This window comes from Sinohyriopsis cumingii, chromosome 17 (genome assembly GCF_028554795.1).
Source record: "Sinohyriopsis cumingii isolate HCF-2022 chromosome 17, ASM2855479v2, whole genome shotgun sequence".
Taxonomy (NCBI): Eukaryota; Metazoa; Mollusca; class Bivalvia; order Unionida; family Unionidae; genus Sinohyriopsis; species Sinohyriopsis cumingii.
This window is the reverse complement of record NC_142977.1, coordinates 1,456,915-1,478,323: the sequence shown is the minus strand read 5'-3', so window position 1 is coordinate 1,478,323 and position 21,409 is coordinate 1,456,915. Positions and strand designations below refer to the sequence as shown.

The 21,409-nt window shown below is 33.4% G+C and overlaps 1 protein-coding gene across 1 annotated transcript in view; it reads left to right on the top strand.

Annotated features, from left to right (window-relative positions):
* The first annotated feature begins 4,138 nt into the window (after positions 1-4,138).
* Positions 4,139-21,409, top strand: part of LOC149777642 (dopamine beta-hydroxylase-like) — a 35,514-nt gene continuing 18,243 nt past the window's right edge. The window contains exons 1-5 of the mRNA XM_089940358.1: positions 4,139-4,261; positions 10,233-10,448; positions 12,870-13,019; positions 16,249-16,422; positions 17,063-17,146. Of these exons, the coding sequence (XP_089796484.1) occupies positions 4,139-4,261; positions 10,233-10,448; positions 12,870-13,019; positions 16,249-16,422; positions 17,063-17,146 (747 nt within the window). The remainder of the gene's footprint in view (positions 4,262-10,232; positions 10,449-12,869; positions 13,020-16,248; positions 16,423-17,062; positions 17,147-21,409) is intronic.

Genomic DNA, 21,409 nt, shown 5'->3' with positions numbered 1-21,409 from the left:
CGGAAAGAACCACCGACCCATGAGAACCTACTGGCAAGCTTTCTCACATATCCACATTGACTGAATCCGAGACTCGAACCCACACAGGCAGAGGTGAGATGGCAGTGATCCATAATGGAGAGTGCTTTAGACCACTCGGCCACTCGGGGCCCCCATCTGTTTGGTTGTGGAACTCTTATAATTTTCAGTTATATTTTTAGAATGTAACGTTAATTCGGCACCGCAAGGTCAGTAGTGTGCTGATCTGTTGTTAAACCCTATACATATGTACTATAAGTACAAAAAAATGGTCATTTTAATTTGGCATTTCCGTCTGACAGAAGCGGTTATTAATTTTGCATTTCTGTCAAACAGAAACATTTATTTAAATTTGGCATTTCTGACAGAAACAGTTATTTAAAGTTAGCATTTCTGTCTGACAAACAATTATTTTAATTTGGCATTTCTGTCTGACAGAAGCAGTTTTTTAAATTTGGTATTTCTGTCTGACAGAAGTAGTTATTTTGATTTGGCATTTCTGTCTGAGAGAAACAATTATTTTAATTTGGCATTTCTGTCTGACAGAAGCAGTTATTTAAATTTGGCATTTCTGTCTGACAGAAGCAGTTATTTTCACGAAAGCCTGTCAACTGTTCCCTTGTGTGTCCTATTTGTTATGCAACGGAAATACCAGTTTTACTTTAGACTGGTTACACTGTGATTATTGAATGTTTCTATACTTCGAGTCTGCTACAAGTAGTATTCCAAGTAGTGCGTGTTTGGTACTGTTAACGCTGCAAGTCGATCCGACAAAAATCTTTTATTTTTATTTCTGTGTAAATTTAACCTAACAGTTGTCTGATGCATCATGAATTTTGTTTTCCTTCGATAGGAAGAATTGAATGGATTTAAACAACATGCAACATTATGAATAGTTTTAAAAATACTCAAGTTTTGTTGACACTTTTTCTCCGTCAAACATGAGTTGTGGCCCTTGTTTGACTTGAAAGCTTGGCTATGCATCTTGATCCTAAGTTTCCTCCAGTTTATTGCCCTATGGACTGTTGAACACAATTATCCCCCTCTGGACTGTTGAACACAATTATCACCCTATGGACTGTTGAACACAATTATCACCCTATGGACTGTTGAACACATTTATCACCCTATGGACTGTTGAACACAATTATCACCCTATGGACTGTTGAACACATTTATCACCCTATGGACTATTAGACACATTTATCACTATATGGATCATTGGACATATTTATCGCCCTATGGACTGTTGAACACATTTATCACCCTATGGAATGTTGAACACATTTATCACCCTATGGACTTTTAGACACATTTATCACTCTATGGATCATTGGACATATGTATCACCCTATGGACTGTTGAACACATTTATCACCCTATGGACTGTTGAACACATTTATCACCCTATGGACTATTGAACACATTTATCACCCTATGGACTATTAGACACATTTATCACTCTATGGATCATTGGACATATTTATCACCCTATGGACTGTTGAACACAATTATCACCCTATGGACTGTTGAACACATTTATCACCCTCTGGACTGTTGAACACAATTATCACCCTATGAACTGTTGAACACAATTATCACCCTATGGACTGTTGAACACATTTATCACCCTATGGACTATTATACACATTTATAACCCTATGGGCTGCTGAACACAATTATCACCCTATGGACTCTTGAACACAATTATCACCCTACGGACTATTAGACACATTTATCACCCTATGGACTGTTGGACGCTTTTATCACCCTTTAGACTATCGGACACATTTATCACCCTATGGACTCTAGAATACATTTATCACCCTATGGACTATTGAATAAATTTATCACCCTATGGATTTATTAGACACATTTAGCACCCTATGGACTATTTAATATATTTATCACACTATGGAATATTAGACACATTTATCACACTATGGACTATTGAGCACATTTGTCTCACTATGTACGTTTGACACATTTATCACCCTATGGACGTTTAACACATTTATCACCCTATGGACTATTGGATACATTTCTAGCTGTGTATAAGTTTCACATATTATGACACTATCTGGAATTTATAAATTTTTATGAGTTACCTTCAGTGCACAATAATGATATCAAATATTATTGAAATAAGAATTATGAAATAATATCAGAAAAAGCATCATGATTCGGTTAGGTTGATGCTTCATGGTATCGCAAAACTTTGAAATTTTATCGTGCCAAGGCAAGCAGAGACACTCTCCTTGCTTAAATACACACTACGCTACCAGATTTGGCTCATCTGGTGGGAATCGAACCCGCACACTTCTGGTCACGGGTTCAACTTTTAATCCAATGATAACTGAGTCAACGTGGTTTTTAAAGAACAAGTTGGAAAGAAACATGAACATGGTCACAACACTAACACTAAATATCCCTGTCTCATTTATAAATTTATCTATCTGCCTGTTTGCTTTCTTTGCTTGTTTCCCATCTGTTCTATGCAATCGATTCCCTCTCAAAGTTTGCCATGCAGAAATGCTTGAATAATGTATGATTTATCTCCTTAGTAACAAAGACATTTCAGATGATTAATTTCATGAAATTCCAACATTTTGGTCTAAGCATTGACTTGTGCCAATAATTGCTCTTGCCAGCTTCAATTAACGTATCAGACAAAGATTTTCATCAACTTTCATTGTGACTGCGGCATAACAACATTCCCCAAGTCAACACAATCGCCTTCGATTTCCATATGCTTCTGCGTTATCACGCACGATCTGTATTTGTCATGAAGAGCGCTTTACGATAGGCGACAAATAATTTGGAAGCAAAGGCGACAGTATTCACGCTTCATTCAGCTCTTGACGTCCAATCCATCTGTCAGTGGTGTTATTAGAGGGCTTTGGGACCTAATAGTGGGCGAACAGAGGGATTTTTTATATCTGAATTATGATTTGGTCGCAAGCGCTATATATATATATATATATATATATATATATATATATATATATATATATATATATACACACACACACACAAATTGATAACGGCTCAAATTCAAAGTTTGCGAGATATACAAGCTTGCCGCCACGGAATAATCAGCTTACATATTCAGCAAACGTGAAACACAAAATCTAACATTCTGGAACCCTACATGTTATAATCACTAGCAGAAATTATTAACAAGAAATATCACATTTTTGCAGCAAAAGTAAACTAGTCGCTTATTATGTCCAACACATAGAAAACCAACACGTATGTAAATGTGTGTGGATTGTTTATTTGTTTTTTGGCTAGTTTATAACCATATTTCTCATTTTAAAGTTGATTGTCATGTTCGTAGTTCTGTTGAGTATTTTTAGTTTCAGCTGCTTTATACAGCGTTGTTGAGCTGTTCTATTATTTTTATTTTTTCACCTGCGTTTCCATGGCGAAATATAGACATCACTTTTTTCGACGGCCTCGTGTTCGTTAACAATTTTAAACTTGGGGCAAGTTAGATACCACGTGGGTTAAACGTAGATGATGTGGGTAAAATATCTAAGGTAAATGCATTCTAAATACGTACGTGATTAGATGTCCTTCATAGATAAGTGTTGACTATTTTCTCCTTTAAGCTTAATGCGTTGTAGAGAAGTTATCGCCCTAAACAATGTGGCCTCAGAATCACCAAATAAATGGATATGCTGTGTCTTTTACAATTACTTAGAATGAATCCAAAATTCTCCCAAAGACTAATAAAGCGAGTAAATACTACAGAAAAGTAAACACGAAAAAGAGGAAAGAAACAGTAAACAATGTAGGCGAACGTACGTTAACCAACACACCAACTACAATAATAATACAGAATCAGTACAAAGAGCAGACGGAAGACGGGGCCAAAATTCACTTCAATAAGGAAACAAGAACGACAATCTTGGTCACGTTTGGGAAATATTTCAGTAACTGTCAATGGATGGGAGGTGTACGTCTGTATGAATATATGCCTCGCGATATTCTGCGATGTTTGCAGAAAATAACTCTGGGTGTTCCGAATGAATTGTGAGAGGGTGTTGGAAAAGCAGAATACATTGATCTGATATAACATTCTCTTTGGGGAGACTTGCCGCTTCTTCAAGTCGAAATGACGCCTTTGTTTCTGGTACAGTTAAGAAACAAAAAGTTTTTGGAAAACAAACTAAAAGTTACTTCATTGAAAGTCCTTAATTTAATCCGTTACAAGCAAACATTAACTTTCCCGTTCCAAGTAAGTCAATATTAACTAAGTGTCGAAATTGAAGACAAAGAATGTTTGAACCTGCTTTATTGAAAGATTACTATTTACATAAGGTTTTCTGATGGAAATGCTGGCATTGATAAAGTAGATATGTTGACGTGTTTGTTATGGCTATGGTGATGGAACAGCACTGAACAAAAAGGAAATCGCATGCGCATGCCTTACATTTGAATATTTTCAGAGAGACAATCAAAACATCGAAATTTTAAACTAATCATCGCTTTAATAATAATAATAATAATAATAATAAAGGCTTGCTTTATATCACTATGGTCCATATTTCAATACTTGGTTTCCGGATTTAAAGGGAGGTAACATTTAAAGGGAGATAACATTCAATCAACAAGGCTACCATAGCAAAGTTAGCTTTTCAGCCGTCGAAAGTGTTTTAAATTAGTAATGCAAAGTGTACAATAATAATAATAATAATAATAATAATAATAATAATCCAAAAAAGGAATTCATCAACATTGAATAATACTACTGTTAAAATTTAAATTAATCTGAAGACTCGTAAAAACGTGTTCGTTCAGAGCGTCAGTTTCATGCAAATTTTCAATGAGAAACAAATGAAAGATGATAAGCAGGTTGAATACAAATTATACTCAATGACAGATACAGTTGTAAGACGAGGAGTGGATTGAAAACAAACTATACTCAATGACATATACAGTTGCAAGACGAGGAGTGGATTGAATACAAACTATACTCAATGACAGATACAGTTGTAAGACGAGGAGTGGATTGAATACAAATTATACTCAATGACAGATACAGTTGTAAGACGAGGAGTGGATTGAATACAAATTATACTCAATGACAGATACAGTTGTGAGACGAGGAGTGGATTAAATACAAATTATACTCAGTGACAGATACAGTTGTAAGACGAGGAGTGGATTGACTAGAAATTATACTCAGTGACAGATACAGTTGTAAGACGAGGAGTGGATTGAATACAAATTATATACAACAGCAAACATAGATGTAAGACGAGGAATGGATTGAACACAAATTATATACAACAACAAACACAACTGAAAGACGGGGAGTGGATTGAACACAAATTATATACAATGACAGATACAGTTGTAAGACAAGGAGTGGATTGAACACAAATTATATACAATGACAAACAACTGAAAGACGAGTTGATTGGAAACAAATTATATACAAAATCAAAAACAGTTGTAAGACTAGGAGTGGATTAATCACATATTATATATAATTATTTCATGCATCGTTATAGAAACATATCCTAAATGCGTTAAAATGTTGATAGCACGATATTTTCGGTGGGGAAAAAAGATAAAGAAAAGTGAAACTCTCTCTCTAGCATATGTCTAATGCCAATTTTATAATAAATACTTCCCGTTATTTTCCCATATACACATTCATATGTGTGTTATCGTCTGCTTGGTTTGTATTTACCCAGAAACGTATTCTTATATGAGTAATCATTTGCTTGGCGTTTATTTACCTATAAATGTATTCGTATGTGAGTAATCATTTGCTTGGTGTTTATTTACCTATAAATGTATTCGTATCTGTGTTATCGTCTGCTTGGTGTTTATTTACCCATAAATGTATTCTTATGTGAGTAATCATTTGCTTGGTGTTTATTTACCCATAAATGTATTCTTATGTATGTTATCGTCTGATTGGTGTTTATTTACCCATACGTGTATTCTTAAGTGAGTAATCATTTGCTTGGTGTTTTTTTACCCATACATGTATTCTTATGTGAGTAATCATTTGCTTGGTGTTTATTTACCCATAAATGTATTCTTATGTATGTTATCGTCTGCTTGGTGTTTATTTACCCATAAATGTATTCTTATGTATGTTATCGTCTGATTGGTGTTTATTTACCCATACGTGTATTCTTAAGTGATTGATCATTTGATTAGTGTTTATTTACCCATATACATATTTTATGTAAGTGATTGCTGTCGGCATATGAATATCATAAATATAAAATATGTTTCATGATTATATAGTATATATTAATCAAGCAAGAAATTGACGTTTAAGAGACTAGAGGGACTGTAGTGTTTTGTGAGCTGTAACTTTCCTTCGAAATATAAAACTTAAAGGATAACAATGGAAAGTTTCGTGACCATTCAGTTACGTGCCTGGAATGTAGTTTGCCTAATTTAAGCGTGTTCCGAATGAAGTCATTGTACCCGCAACGGATTCTGTCATCGGGGTGGGGTGGGGGATACGTCATCATCGTACTATGCGGGTGAGACTTTGGGTTCCACGGTATGCTTGTTAAATGTTTGAATTGCCCAACAGAGCCTTATGCGTATCATTCAAAAGCCATGGAAATGTATAATTTATGAAGTCAATGCAAAATAAAAAGATAAAGCTATAATTAATTGTGTTGCCCATGAATGATTTAGACAAGAAAAAGTGTTCTCTTGAAAATAAAATTAGTTGAAGGACTTTCTCAAGCCATTTGTGTATTTAACACGTTCCCTTAAGAATAGCAATCATTGGAAAGAAATAAAATGAATGAACAGGATTTCCTTACAAGTGTATGAGTTTTCGTATTCATTTTGCATTAAGTTTATGAAACAATTACTGTCTATACTTTGTTTGAAAATATTGTAAAAAGAGTAAAACGAGCAATTTCATGACATTCATTATATTCAGAAAAATTGGAACGTTTTGTTCATAAATTATGACGTGATTTCTAATATGAAGAACACGACACAGATTTCTGACCCCTAATGTTAAATTACATTATGTCATTTCTAATATGAAGAGCAAGACGCGGATCCCTGACCACTAATGTTAAATTACATTATGACATTACTAACATGAAGAGCACGACGTGGATCCCTGACCACTAATGTTAAATTACATTATGTCATTACTAACATCAAGAGCACGACGTGGATCCCTGACCACTAATGTTAAATTACATTATGTCATTTCTAACATGAAGAGCACGACGTGGATCCCTGACCACTAATGTTACATTACATTTTGTCATTACTAACATGAAGAGCACGACGTGGATCCCTGACCACTAATGTTAAATTACATTATGTCATTACTAACATGAAGAGCACGACGTGGATCCTTGACCACTAATGTTAAATTACATTATGTCTTTACTAACATGAAGAGCACGACGTGGATCCCTGACCACTAATGTTAAATTGCACTGTGATTTCCAAAACTAAGAGCACAGCGTGGATTCCTGACCACTAATGTTAAATTACATTATGTCATTTCTAATATGAAGAGCAAGACGTGGATCCCTGACCACTAATGTTAAATTACACTGTGATTTCCAAAACTAGGAGCACAGCGTGGATTCCTGACCACTAATGTTAAATTACATTATGTCATTTCTAACATGAAGAGCACAGCGTGGATTCCTGACCACTAATTTTAAATTACATTATATCATTTCTAACATGAAGAGCACGACGTGGATTCCTGACCACTAATGTTAAATTACATTATGTCATTTCTAACATGAAGAGCAAGACGTGGATCCCTGACCACTAATGTTAAATTACACTGTGATTTCCAAAACTAGGAGCACAGCGTGGATTCCTGACCACTAATGTTAAATTACATTATGTCATTTCTAACATGAAGAGCACAGCGTGGATTCCTGACCACTAATTTTAAATTACATTATATCATTTCTAACATGAAGAGCACGACGTGGATTCCTGACCACTAATGTTAAATTACATTATGTCATTTCTAACATGAAGAGCAAGACGTGGATCCCTGACCACTAATGTTAAATTACATTACGTCATTACTAACATGAAGAGCACGACGTGGATCCCTGACCACTAATGTTAAATTACACTGTGATTTCCAAAACTAAGAGCACAGCGTGGATTCCTGACCACTAATGTTAAATTACATTATGTCATTTCTAATATGAAGAGCAAGACGTGGATCCCTGACCACTAATGTTAAATTACACTGTGATTTCCAAAACTAGGAGCACAGCGTGGATTCCTGACCACTAATGTTAAATTACATTATGTCATTTCTAACATGAAGAGCACAGCGTGGATTCCTGACCACTAATGTTAAATTACACTGTGATTTCCAAAACTAAGAGCACAGCGTGGATTCCTGACCACTAATGTTAAATTACATTATGTCATTACTAACATGAAGAGCACGACGTGGATCCCTGACCACTAATGTTAAATTACACTGTGATTTCCAGAACGAAGAGCACAGCGTGGATTCCTGACCACTAATGTTAAATTACATTATGTCATTTCTAACATGAAGAGCACGACGTGGATCCCTGACCACTAATGTTAAATTACACTGTGATTTCCAAAACTAAGAGCACAGCGTGGATTCCTGACCACTAATGTTATATTACATTATGTCATTTCTAATATGAAGAGCAAGACGTGGATCCCTGACCACTAATGTTAAATTACACTGTGATTTCCAAAACTAGGAGCACAGCGTGGATTCCTGACCACTAATGTTAAATTACATTATGTCATTTCTAACATGAAGGGCACAGCGTGGATTCCTGACCACTAATTTTAAAGTACATTATATCATTTCTAACATGAAGAGCACGACGTGGATTCCTGACCACTAATGTTAAATTGCATTATGTCATTTCTAACATGAAGAGCAAGACGTGGATTCCTGACCACTAATGTTAAATTACATTATGTCATTTCTAGTACAGAAGATGACGACATGAATACCTGACCCCTAAAGTTTAATTACATGATGTCATTTTTAATATGAAGATAACGACACGAATACGTGACTCCTAATATACAATTACATTATGTGATAAACTACATTTCCCAAATAATGTTATCAGCGCTTCTTTTAATGATGTCACCTGGCTATCTGCATATTTTTCTATACTTCTTGGAAGTACCCTTACTGATTTTGAAATTATTCTAGAAATGAACGTGACTTTCCTTGAAAGTACAGACACACTGAGAACACTTCAAGATAATGGTTGTATAGATTTTAAGATGACCCTATTATATTCTGTATTAGTTTGAAAATATTCAAATTTACAGAAAGCACAATTCTCTAAAAACATAGGGATTAATATTTTTATATCAACAGATTAGTATAAATCAAAACACAAGCTATCCTCACAATTCAGCTGATGGAGCAGAAAGCCATAATTCTATTTAAACACGTATATCTCAATTAATGAAGTCTGAATAGCAATGGAGAAATTATTTCAGAGTTTACTTTCTATCCAATTATGTTGGAGCAGACGTTTGAGAGAGAGAGAGAGAGAGAGAGGGAGCACACATGACGAAATCCCTTCAGATGTCCTCGCCTTTGTATCGTTTACCAAGAAGACTTTATATTGGATTTTTAAATATTTCATAATCACGTGATTACAAATCGGAATGAGGGGCAGTCAGGAGTTGATGAACTAGGCAAACAGTAGTCTGAAGGCGGGTATAATTGTTAACAAGTCTATAGATTCACAATTCGAAGACCAAATTTCCGGCGCTTGAATGGACATTAATTCTGCAAGAACGCTTCATGCTATACTCGTGCTAGGCATCACGCACTCAGCATTGAAAAGTCTAAAAACAGACACGTCAGATTCAGTTAAATGGTCCAAAATTTCCAGAGCTTGATTCATCAGTTTAGTTTACTGCTTTTCCTTTTAGTTTGAAAATGGAGGAAACAGAAAATTTGTAATAAAATAGTTACTGTGGTCTGTTAGTGAACAACTGTAGTCTGGATTTACAGAAAACAAAGTTGTTAAAGGAAACATTTGAAAGAACGCTATTTGAGCTCGTGAGAGACCAGAGAAAACGTCATCTACGTTGTATTGGAATAATACAAGTGATCACATATTGCAACTCTTTGAGACTTCGGCTGAGAAATGTTTAGGCTTTTCAATATAGTATGGAACTTGTTTTTATTATTAATCCCTGTTCAGTCCACGGATTACCCAAACGGACTTTTCCTGGACAGGGATCACAGACTGGATTTTAGATGGAACGTGGACTATGGACTCAATCTAGTTCGATTCAAAATAACGGTTGTGAGTTTGACTGGCAAATGGTTTGGTGTAGGATTCTCGGATCATGGAGAGACCAATAATGCCGATTTTATGATTTACTGGACCAGTGCCACAAATGTTCACCATTTTCAGGCAAGTAACGACACACATTTTTAACCATTTTCAAGGTTGACGGAATAAAATAAATCCCAATAAATTTTCCACCAAATTATTTGTGCTAATTTTCAACATTATTTGTATGTGCTTTGCTTTTGCGTTTATTTTTAAATCTGCAGATTGTGCGATATTCATAGATGTTTTCGTCAAATGCAACAGGTGTTTGTTTTTCTTTTCTTGGACCATGGCGTTTACTCTATTTCTCCAGTCTTTTCATACTTGGATGGACGTTTTGTTTGACGTATTTATTGGTCATTTAAAATTATAGTGCTAAAAGAAATAGACATTTACAAAAATATTGAAATTATAAATAAAATAGAACAACTTATTATAAGTTTCATGGAGGACAATAGCCGTAATATTATAGAATTAATTACGTGAAGTTTATTACAGATATTGTTTCCAAAGTCGGTAGAATTTGTGGGCTCTTTGAGACGAATACTCATATTATGAAAGAGTCTGTATACGAAAACTCGCAATTGCACTCAAATACTATATGCTTCGAATTACTGCTTCTCCTCTCTCTGCCCTTATTGCAAGCAGTTAATTGATCTAACACCAACATTTTAAAACAATCAGTTCCTCGCCCTCGTTTACATTCATTCTGAATTAAAAAAATATATAAAATTCGATACAATTTTTGTTTGCATGATGGGTTGAAAATCAAACAGGTAGGCATACACTATAGTTTCTACAAGATCTGTTATTCCCATATATATATATATATATATATATATATATATATATATATATATATATATATATATATAGATATATATATATGTCTTTTGATCTGCCCATCCCAGCATTCATCTCTGTGTGCACGTTTTTCTGTTCTTCCATTCATGTATGCATTCATTAATTTATCTATCTGTAGAAGATATGGAAAAAATTATTCATTCCACTCAAAGTACAAATAAGAAAAAACATTTTGGTATAAAATATAGATGGGATATTGTAAAATAAAAGACATTTTGGTATAAAACGTTGATAGGATATTGTTTAAAAAAAAAACATTTCGATAAAAATGTAGATGTGATATGTGAAAAAAAACATTTTGGTATAAGATATAGATGGACTATTGTGAAAGAAAAACAATTTGATACAAAATATGTAGGGCATATTGTGGAAAAACAAACATGTTGCTATAAACTACAGATGGGATATTGTGAAAGAAAAACATTTTGGTATAAAATGTAGATGGGATATTGTTAAAAAAACATTTTGATATAAAATGAAGATAGGATATATTTTTTTAAAAAAACATTTCGATAAAAATGTAGATGTGATATGTGAAAAAACAATTTTGGTATAAGATGTAGATGGGATATTGTGAAAGAAAAACAATTTGATACAAAATATAGAGGGAATATTGTGGAAAAACAAACCAATTGCTATAAAATATAGATGGGATATTGTGGAAGAAAAACATTTTGATACAAAATAGAGAGGGATTATTGTGGAAAAACAAATAAATTGCTATAAAATATAGTTGGGATGTTGTGAAGAAGAAAACCATTTTGTATAAACTTTTGATGGGATATTGTCCCAAAAATTGGTGTAAAATATGGATTGGATAGTGGTGTAAAATGTGGATTGGATATTGGTGTAAAATGTGGACTGGATATTGGTGTAAAATGTGGATTGGATATTGGTGTAAAATGTGGACTGGATATTGGTGTAAAATGTGGATTGGATATTGGTGTAAATTGTGGATTGAATATTGGTGTAAAATGTGGATTGGATATTGGTGTAAATTGTGGATTGGATATTCTGAAGAAACACATATTAAGACGAGCATCATCCACTCTAAAATAAAATTGCAACAGTGCGCTATTCTAGAAATACTTTAAGAAGTCAAAATAAATTGTGTTAACAATATGATTTCTACACAGTTTTGTACAATATTTGACATGTAAATGTTTGTATTATTATTAATTGTAGTGTAGTAGTAGAGTAGTAGTAATTCATTAATTAATTTACTTTTCCTTCTTATGCTTACCGCTATAGCGAAGGATGCTCGGTAGCCACCCCTGCCTTATGTGTAAAAATAATCCACATCAAATTAGTAACCGTTTGATGGATATCAACACGACTGTTTAAGACCACTGAGAATGATCGTTAGAAAGTAATGATACCAATTTGTTGAAATTTTTCAGGAGTACAGCCATATTAATATTCCGTGCTGATTGTTGTTAGCATTCCCCCGCTGAAACGCTGGCTCTGGATGACCAAGAAGGACACATTTGTCCGCTCCCCCACCCCCCAATCGTTAATTCACTACCGTGATGTTTTTATGTACAGAATATAAGTATAATCTGTGAGTGATTGATAAGAGCGGACGGAGTTAGAGTCGACATGTATCCTTCTAGTAAAGTACATCTTCCTTCCATCTAGGACGCTTGGACCGATTCAGAAGGTTTGCTGCACGTGGACAAGCATCAGGACTATCACCTGGTTAAGGCACTGTCACAGACCGGACCGCCAACTGTACTGCAATTTTACCGGGAAATTGACACATGCGACCCTCGCGACTACCGATTTGATGTAAGTCTGTCAAATGTACAACTTTAACTTGAATTTATCACGACAAGTTCTGAAAACTAACATCTAGTATATGCAATAGCTTGTATACTGGCGTATTCTGATTAAAACCAGATCGCCACTGTCCTACCTGAAGTGAACCCTTAGGGGTCATGTTCTGGCGACCTTTGGATTATCCAATGGAAATGCAGCTTTCAGGAATTTGAAAGTGAATCAAATCGTTCAGCACACATTGATGCTCTTCAGCTTTACTATTTAGTCTCAAAAACGCGGAGGTACAAGACTTCATCTAATTGACTGAGAAAAGTAGCATTTATGGTAATAACACAGGTCACCAGAACATGACCCCAAAGTGGTCGCAGTCAGATCTTCACGTAAGATAGTAGAGATCTGATTTTAATCAGACTGTATCCTGGTGTAGGTTGGACGTAGGAGGAAACCAACCTGCCTACCGCAACGAAATATTGAACTGATAATGCAGAGATGCGAAGCATTTTTTTCTCGTCATTATTTTGTTTTTACCACGTGTTAACAATGTTGTGCAATGTGAGCTCATTACCACCTTGATATCTTCATCATGTTAAATTAGTGGCACTCGATACATTCATTTATAGTAACACTTTCCTTATGAAGTACTTACTTTGCTTGTATAGTTAACATTCGTTTGGCCTAATACATTAAAAACAATGTCAGTCATTCTAATACATCACAAGATGGCTTTCGTTCTAATACATTACATGATGTCAATCACTCTAATACATTACAAGTTCTTATTCATTCAAATGCATTAAAATATATCATTCGTTCTAATACATTATAAAATCTCATTCACTCTAATGTATTAAAATATGTCATTCGCTTTAACTCATTAAAAGATGTTATTCATTCTAATACATTACAAGATGTCAATCACTCTAATTCGTTACACGATGTCAATCATTTTAAGACGTTACAATATGGCAGTCATTCTAATACATTACAAGATGTCAATCACTCTAATTCGTTACACAATGTCAATCATTCTAAGACGTTACAGTATGGCATTCATTCTAATGCATTACAAGATGGCAGACACTCTAATACATTACACGATGTCAATCACTCTAACGTATTACAAGATGTCATTCATTCTAATGCATTACAAGATGGCATTCACTGTAATACATTGTAAGATGTCAATCACTCTAACACATTACAAGATGGCAGACACTCTAATACATTACACGATGTCAATCACTCTAATACATTAAAAGACGTCAGTCATTATGTCACATTAAAAGATGTCAATCATTATATTACATTACAAGATGTCAATCACGTGACACTTTAAAAGATGTCATTCATTATAATTCATTACAAGATGGCAGACTAATTCAGTACAAGATGGCATACACTCTAATACATTACAAGATGTCATTCATTCTTATGCATTACAAGATGTCATTCATTCTAATAAATTACAAAATGGCATTCATTCTTATGTATTACAAGATGTCATTCACTGTAATAAATTACAAAATAACAATCATTCTAATACATTACAAGATGGCAAACACTCCAATGCTTTACAAGATGTCATTCACTGTAATAAATTACAAAATAACAATCATTCTAATGCTTTACAAGATGTCAATCACTGTAATACATTACAAGATGTCAATCACTGTAATAAATTACAAGATGTCATTCACTGTAATAAATTACAAAATAACAATCATTCTAATACATTACAAGATGTCATTCACTCTAATAAATTACAAGATGTCATTCACTGTAATACATTACAAGATGTCATTCACTCTAATAAATTACAAGATGTCATTCATTCTAATACATTCCAAGATGTCATTCACTCTAATAAATTACAAGATGTCAATCATTCTAATAAATTACAAGATGTCATTCATTCTAATGCATTACAAGATGTCAATCACTCTAATACATTCCAAGATGTCATTCACTCTAATAAATTACAAGATGTCAATCATTCTAATACATTACAAGATGTCATTCACTCTAATAAATTACAAGACGTCATTCATTCTAATACATTCCAAGATGTCATTCACTCTAATAAGTTACAAGATGTCAGTCATTCTAATAAATTACAAGATGTCATTCATTCTAATGCATTACAAGATGTCGATCATTCTAATGCATTACAAGATGTTAATCATTCTAATAAATTACAAGATGTCATTCATTCTAATGCATTACAAGATGTCAATCATTCTAATACATTCCAAGATGTCATTCACACTAATAAAATACAAGATGTCATTTATTCTAATGCATTACAAGATGTCAATCATTCTAATACATTACAAGGTGGCATTTATTATAATGCATTACAAGATGTCATTCACGCTAATAAATTACAAGATGTCAATCATTCTAATAAATTACAAGATGTCATTCATTCTAATGCATTACAAGATGGCAATCATTCTAATGCATTACAAGATGTCATTCACACTAATAAGTTACAAGGTGGCATTCATTATAATGCATTACAAGATGTCACTCACGCTAATAAATTACAAAATGTCATTCGTTCTAATGCATTACAAGATGTCAATCATTCTAATACATTACAAGGTGGCATTTATTATAATGCATTACAAGATGTCATTCACGCTAATAAATTACAAGGTGGCATTCACTCTAATACATTACTAAATGTCAATCACTCTAATAAATTACAAAATGGCATTCATTCTAATACATTACAAGATGTCATTCACACTAATAAATTACAAGGTGGCATTCACCCTAATACATTACAAGATTCACTTTAATACATTACAAGATGGCAAACACCCTAATACATTACAAGATTCACTTTAATACATTACAAGATAGTAAACACCCTAATACATTACAAGATTCACTCTAATACATTACAAGATGTTAATTACTTTGATATTCACTCTACTTTAGAGAGATAAATGAAAAGAGATTCTTTGAATCTATCTGTACAAGAAAGAAGTGCACAGAATCTGAATGTTTATGGTTTAATGGTCAACACATTTCCATCTAGTTTTACTATAGAGGCTTATAGTAAAACTAGCAAAAAAATCTTCCCTTTGAATCTGCATAAGTTACACAAATAATGTTATTTAAGACTACAGTAACTAATTGACTTGAAAATAAAACTGAATCTTATTTGCTTATGCCACATATATTCAAAAAAGACAAATATGTGGCAAATGCCATCATTTTCTTGTTTTAGAATGGGACGACGCATATTTTATTCTTCATCAGCAAAGGGACGCCGTCATCAAAGAAGTTCGTAAACGTGACGTCACTACATCCGGGACTCCAGAGAGTGCAACTGCTGAAACCGAACATGCCTGAAGCTTCGATGCCTGATGATGTTTGGACGACTGAGGTTCTCAATCCACATGTAAGTTGGCAAGATTGGTATATGCTTTTTACAAGTACGAGCTTGTGGCCTAACTCATGAGTAACTTAGACGTTCATTCGCCGTGCTTAATTAAATATACTTAAACCAAAATGCCTATTACAACGTTGTCTCTATACTATGAAAAGGGAAGAGGGCGCAGAGCGATGGGGGGGGGGGGGAGCACATACACGGCATTATTGAACAAGTTTACATTATGTTCGATAATGGGGGTGGGGGTGGGTAAGTCTCATTTAGCTCATTGTTTATTTTGTCCAATAATGAGAAATGTCTAATGAAACACAATTCAATTAAGAATTAAAATATGTATTACACCTAGTAAAGGGCTTCAGGAAATATTGGAAGTTCAGCATGATGTTCATAAGAAAAAGGACATCATTGCTTGATGAAAGATTGGCAATGTGAACGGAACCTCACTTGTTCTAAGCGTATTTCTTCTTCATTAGCGCTTTCATGCGAAAACGTAAGTGGATGATCAAGGATGAGAAGAAAAAAAATAGAATCATACAAATGCAAGATCATAGGTACAGGGACTTTAAGAGTGATAACAGATTAATTTTAGTTCACTTTTCATTAAATATGATCCACTTTTCATTAAATATGATCCACTTTTCATTCCTAGATTGAGGTTCCTGCAGAAGAAACTACATATTGGTGGTACGTGACCAGGCTTCCTCCTTTGAAACACAAACATCATATCATTAAGGTGAGCACAGAAAGCTTTGATTTCACACCGAAAAAGAATACGCTAAAAAGGTGTTTCAAAACGGTATCCTCTTTGTACAATAAGTGGTGAGACTGTGATTCATAAATGTGGTGATATCACTGATGTATGTATCTGTTATGTTAAGGATTAATGCGCAAGAATTAAAACCAGAAAGAGAGCAACAGTTTAATCCATACTCCTCCACCGAGTATTTATTTGTTCGATACTTCGAATGTCAGATACAGACGACACGGCGTGGAACCAGGATCAAATCAAGTTATTTTTCCTCTCTAAATTTCGTTCTGTGCTTACATTCGTTTGCCTAAATCCTCTGCTTATTATTTTTGTAGATATATCAGTAAATGTAAGCATATCGATGCCTTTGTATATCGTTGTCAATTAATGTAGGTTTGTCAATACATTTCTATATCGATATCAATCAATGTAGGCTTATCAATATGTTTTATATCGATATCAATCAATGTAGGCTTATCAATACCTTTGTATATCGATATCAATCAATGTAGTATTATCAATACATTTGTATATCGATATCAATCAATGTAGGTTTGTCAATACCTTTGTACATCGATATCAAGCAATATAGGTATGTCAATACCTTTGTATATCGATATCAGTCGATGTACCCACTGTAGTATTTAATTTAAAACATGTAAATCACTACTGCATCGTGTTGTTCTCGCCACTATAAATCATTTCATAGAGTCAGTTGACAAGAAGCATATGTTGCTTTGCCTGACAATGCTGCGTAGTAGTGCCCTAACTTTTAACTTTTAATTTGCTGTGAAATCTTCAGTTTATCGGTAAAAACCTTGGACCTGTAGACAATGTCATTGCCACTGGATTACTTATACACTGTGCGCATGCCACTTGGTTGCATGTATAATTAGAATAAAGAGCGCCACAATCGAGTCACAGTCGCCAGTCTTCATAAGTTCCGATGTTTTTCAGCACCGATCGCTTCTATGTAGGCATTTTGGAATGACAGAATACATGCAAGATTTGCTTACCTCCCAAACTGAAGATCTGGCAATGCAAGTGATCCAATAAACACAGACAAATTTTACGTTTTGGAAAAACGCATGATTGCACGATTTTTAAAATGAATTATACTTAGTTGAAATAACAATAAAAAACATATTCACCAATGCAAGTCATAAAAATAAATAATGTAGTTGGGCCAAATGTTTGGAAATATTTTCTTATCTTGATTATACAAATGTGTCCTATTAGTTGGTCGTTGTTGGGCTAAATCTCCAGATAGCAGAGGCGCTTAATTTAATGTTAAGTTTGACAAAGAAAATTCAAATGCATGCAAATTTAGTAAGACAAAATTTCCAAATAATATATAATTAAATATATGATAAAATATTAACCGTATAATTATATACAAGGTAAAATATAAAAGGTAATGATTGAAAGGAGCAACACATGTAAAATCTTTAAAACATGATTAAATGTGGTTCCTTTCAGATTATCTCAGGTAGAATGCCCTCTTACAGTTTCTTCAAACAGTTCAAGTGAAGAAAAAATGTGTCTCACAGGGAAGTCGTTTTTAAGGCTTTCAATTTTTATATACGTTTACTCTTTTTCTTCTTTATTTCAAGGTTTGGTAATCCATGCTGTTTCACGCGCACGATATAATCATTGTTTCAAAGAATAGATACTTGACTGTTTTGAAGACTAGACACTAAACTGTTTCGAACAGTACATACTGTTTTGAACACTAGGTACTAACTGTTTCAAAGACTAGATACTACACTGTTGTAAAGACTAGATACTAAACTGTTTTGAAGAGTAGGTACCAACTGTTTTAAAGAATAGATAGAAATCTGTTTTAAAGATCTGATACTAAACTGTTTTGAAGACTAGATACAAAACTGTTTTAAAGACTACATACTAAACTGTTTTAAAGACTAGGTACTAAACTGTTTTAAGGACTAGATACAAAACTGTTTTAAAGATTGGATACTAAACAGTTTTAAAGACTAGATACAAAACTATTTTTAATATTTGATACTAAACTGTGTTAAAGACTAGATACAAAACTGTTTTAAAGATTTGATACTAAACTGTTTTGAAGACTTGATACTAAACTGTTTTGAAAACTAGATACAAAACTGTTTTGAAGACTAGGCACTTAACTGTTTTGAAGACTTGATACTAAACTGTTTTGAAGACTAGGCACTTAACTGTTTTAAAGATTTGATACTAAACTGTTTTAAAGACTAGGCACTTAACTGTTTTGAAGACTTGATACTAAATTGTTTTGAAGACTAGACACAAAACTGTTTTAAACACTAGACACAAAACTATATTAAAGGTTAGATACAAAACTGTTTTAAAGACTGGATACTAAATTGTTTTTTTAAAGACTAGATACTACACTGTTTTAAAGACTAGATACTAAACTGTTTTAAAGACCAGACACTAAATTGTTTCAAAGACTAGATGCAAAACTGTTTTAAAGACTAGATACTAAACTTTTTTAAGACTAGACACTAAATTGTTTTAAAGACTTGATACTAAACTGTTTTAGATTTTTTTTTATACTAAACGGTTTTAAAGACTAGATACTAAACTGTTTTGAGACTTGATACAAAACTGTTTTAAAGATTTGATACTAAACTGTTTTGAAGACTAGATACTAAACTGTTTTAAAGACAAGGTACTAAACTGTTTTGAAAACTTGATAGTAAACTGTTTTAAAGACTACATACTAAACTGTTTTAAAGAATGGATACTAAATTGTTTGGAAGACTTGATACAAAACTGTTTTAAAGACTAGATACTAAACTGTTTTGAAGAATAGATGCTAAATTGTTCTAAAGACTAGATACAAAACTGTTTTAAAGACTAGATACAAAACTGTTTTAAAGAATAGATACTAAACTGTTTTAAAGACTAGATACAAAACTGTTTTAAAGACTAGATATTAAACTGTTTAAAAGACTAAGTACTAAACTGTTTTGAAGACTTGATACTAAACTATTTTAAAGACTAGATACAACACTGTTTTAAAGAATGGATACTAAACTGTTTGGAAGACTTGATACTAAACTGTTCTAAAGACTAGATACAAAACTGTTTTAAAGACTAGACACTAAACCTTTTTTAAAGACTAGGCAATAAATTGTTGTAAAGACTAGGCACTAAACTGTTTTAAAGACTAGGCACTAAACTGTTTTAAAGACTAGGCACTTAACTGTTTTAAAGACTAGGCACTTAACTGTTTTAAAGAATGGATACTAAACTTTTTTAAAGACTAGGCACTAAACTGTTTTAAAGACTAGGCACTAAACTGTTTTAAAGATTAGACACTAAACTGTTTTAAAGACTAGACACTAAACTGTTTTAAAGACTAGACACTAAACTGTTTTAAAGACTAGACACTAAACTGTTTTAAAGACTAGGCACGTAACTGTTTTAAAGACTAGGCACTTAACTGTTTTAAAGACTAGACACTAAACTGTTTTAAAGACTAGGCACTTAACTGTTTTAAAGACTAGACACTAAACTGTTTTAAAGACTAGACACTAAACTGTTTTAAAGACTAGGCACCTAACTGTTTTAAAGACTAGATACAAAACTATTTTAAAGACTAGACACTAAACTGTTTTAAAGACTAGGCACTTAACTGTTTCAAAGACTAGGCACTTAACTGTTTTAAAGACTAGGCACTAAACTGTTTTAAAGACTAGACACTAAATTGTTTTAAAGACTAGGCACTAAACTGTTTTAAAGACTAGATACTAAACTGTTTTAAAGACTAGGCACTTAACTGTTTTAAAGACTAGGCACTTAACTGTCTTAAAGACTAGATACAACACTGTTTTAAAGAATGGATACTAAACTGTTTGGAAGACTTGATACTAAACTGTTTTAAAGACTAGATACAAAACTGTTTTAAAGACTAGACACTAAACTGTTTTAAAGACTAGGCACTTAACTGTTTTAAAGACTAGACACTAAACTGTTTTAAAGACTAGATACTAATTTGATGCTTTTGTGCTGCTGTAATATATATGTGACATCCTAATAAACGAATGCACATTGCATACGCAGGTCTGACCCAACTAATGCCTTATCCAGGTCTGACCCATCTAATGCCTTATCCAGGTCGGACCCAACTAATGCCTTACACGTGGCAAAAACATCTGGTGATGGGTACAGCTGAACGCTCTATTAATAGTACATAGGATGCATTGATTACTCTGTGTCCCGTAGACAAAGTTCTTCCTC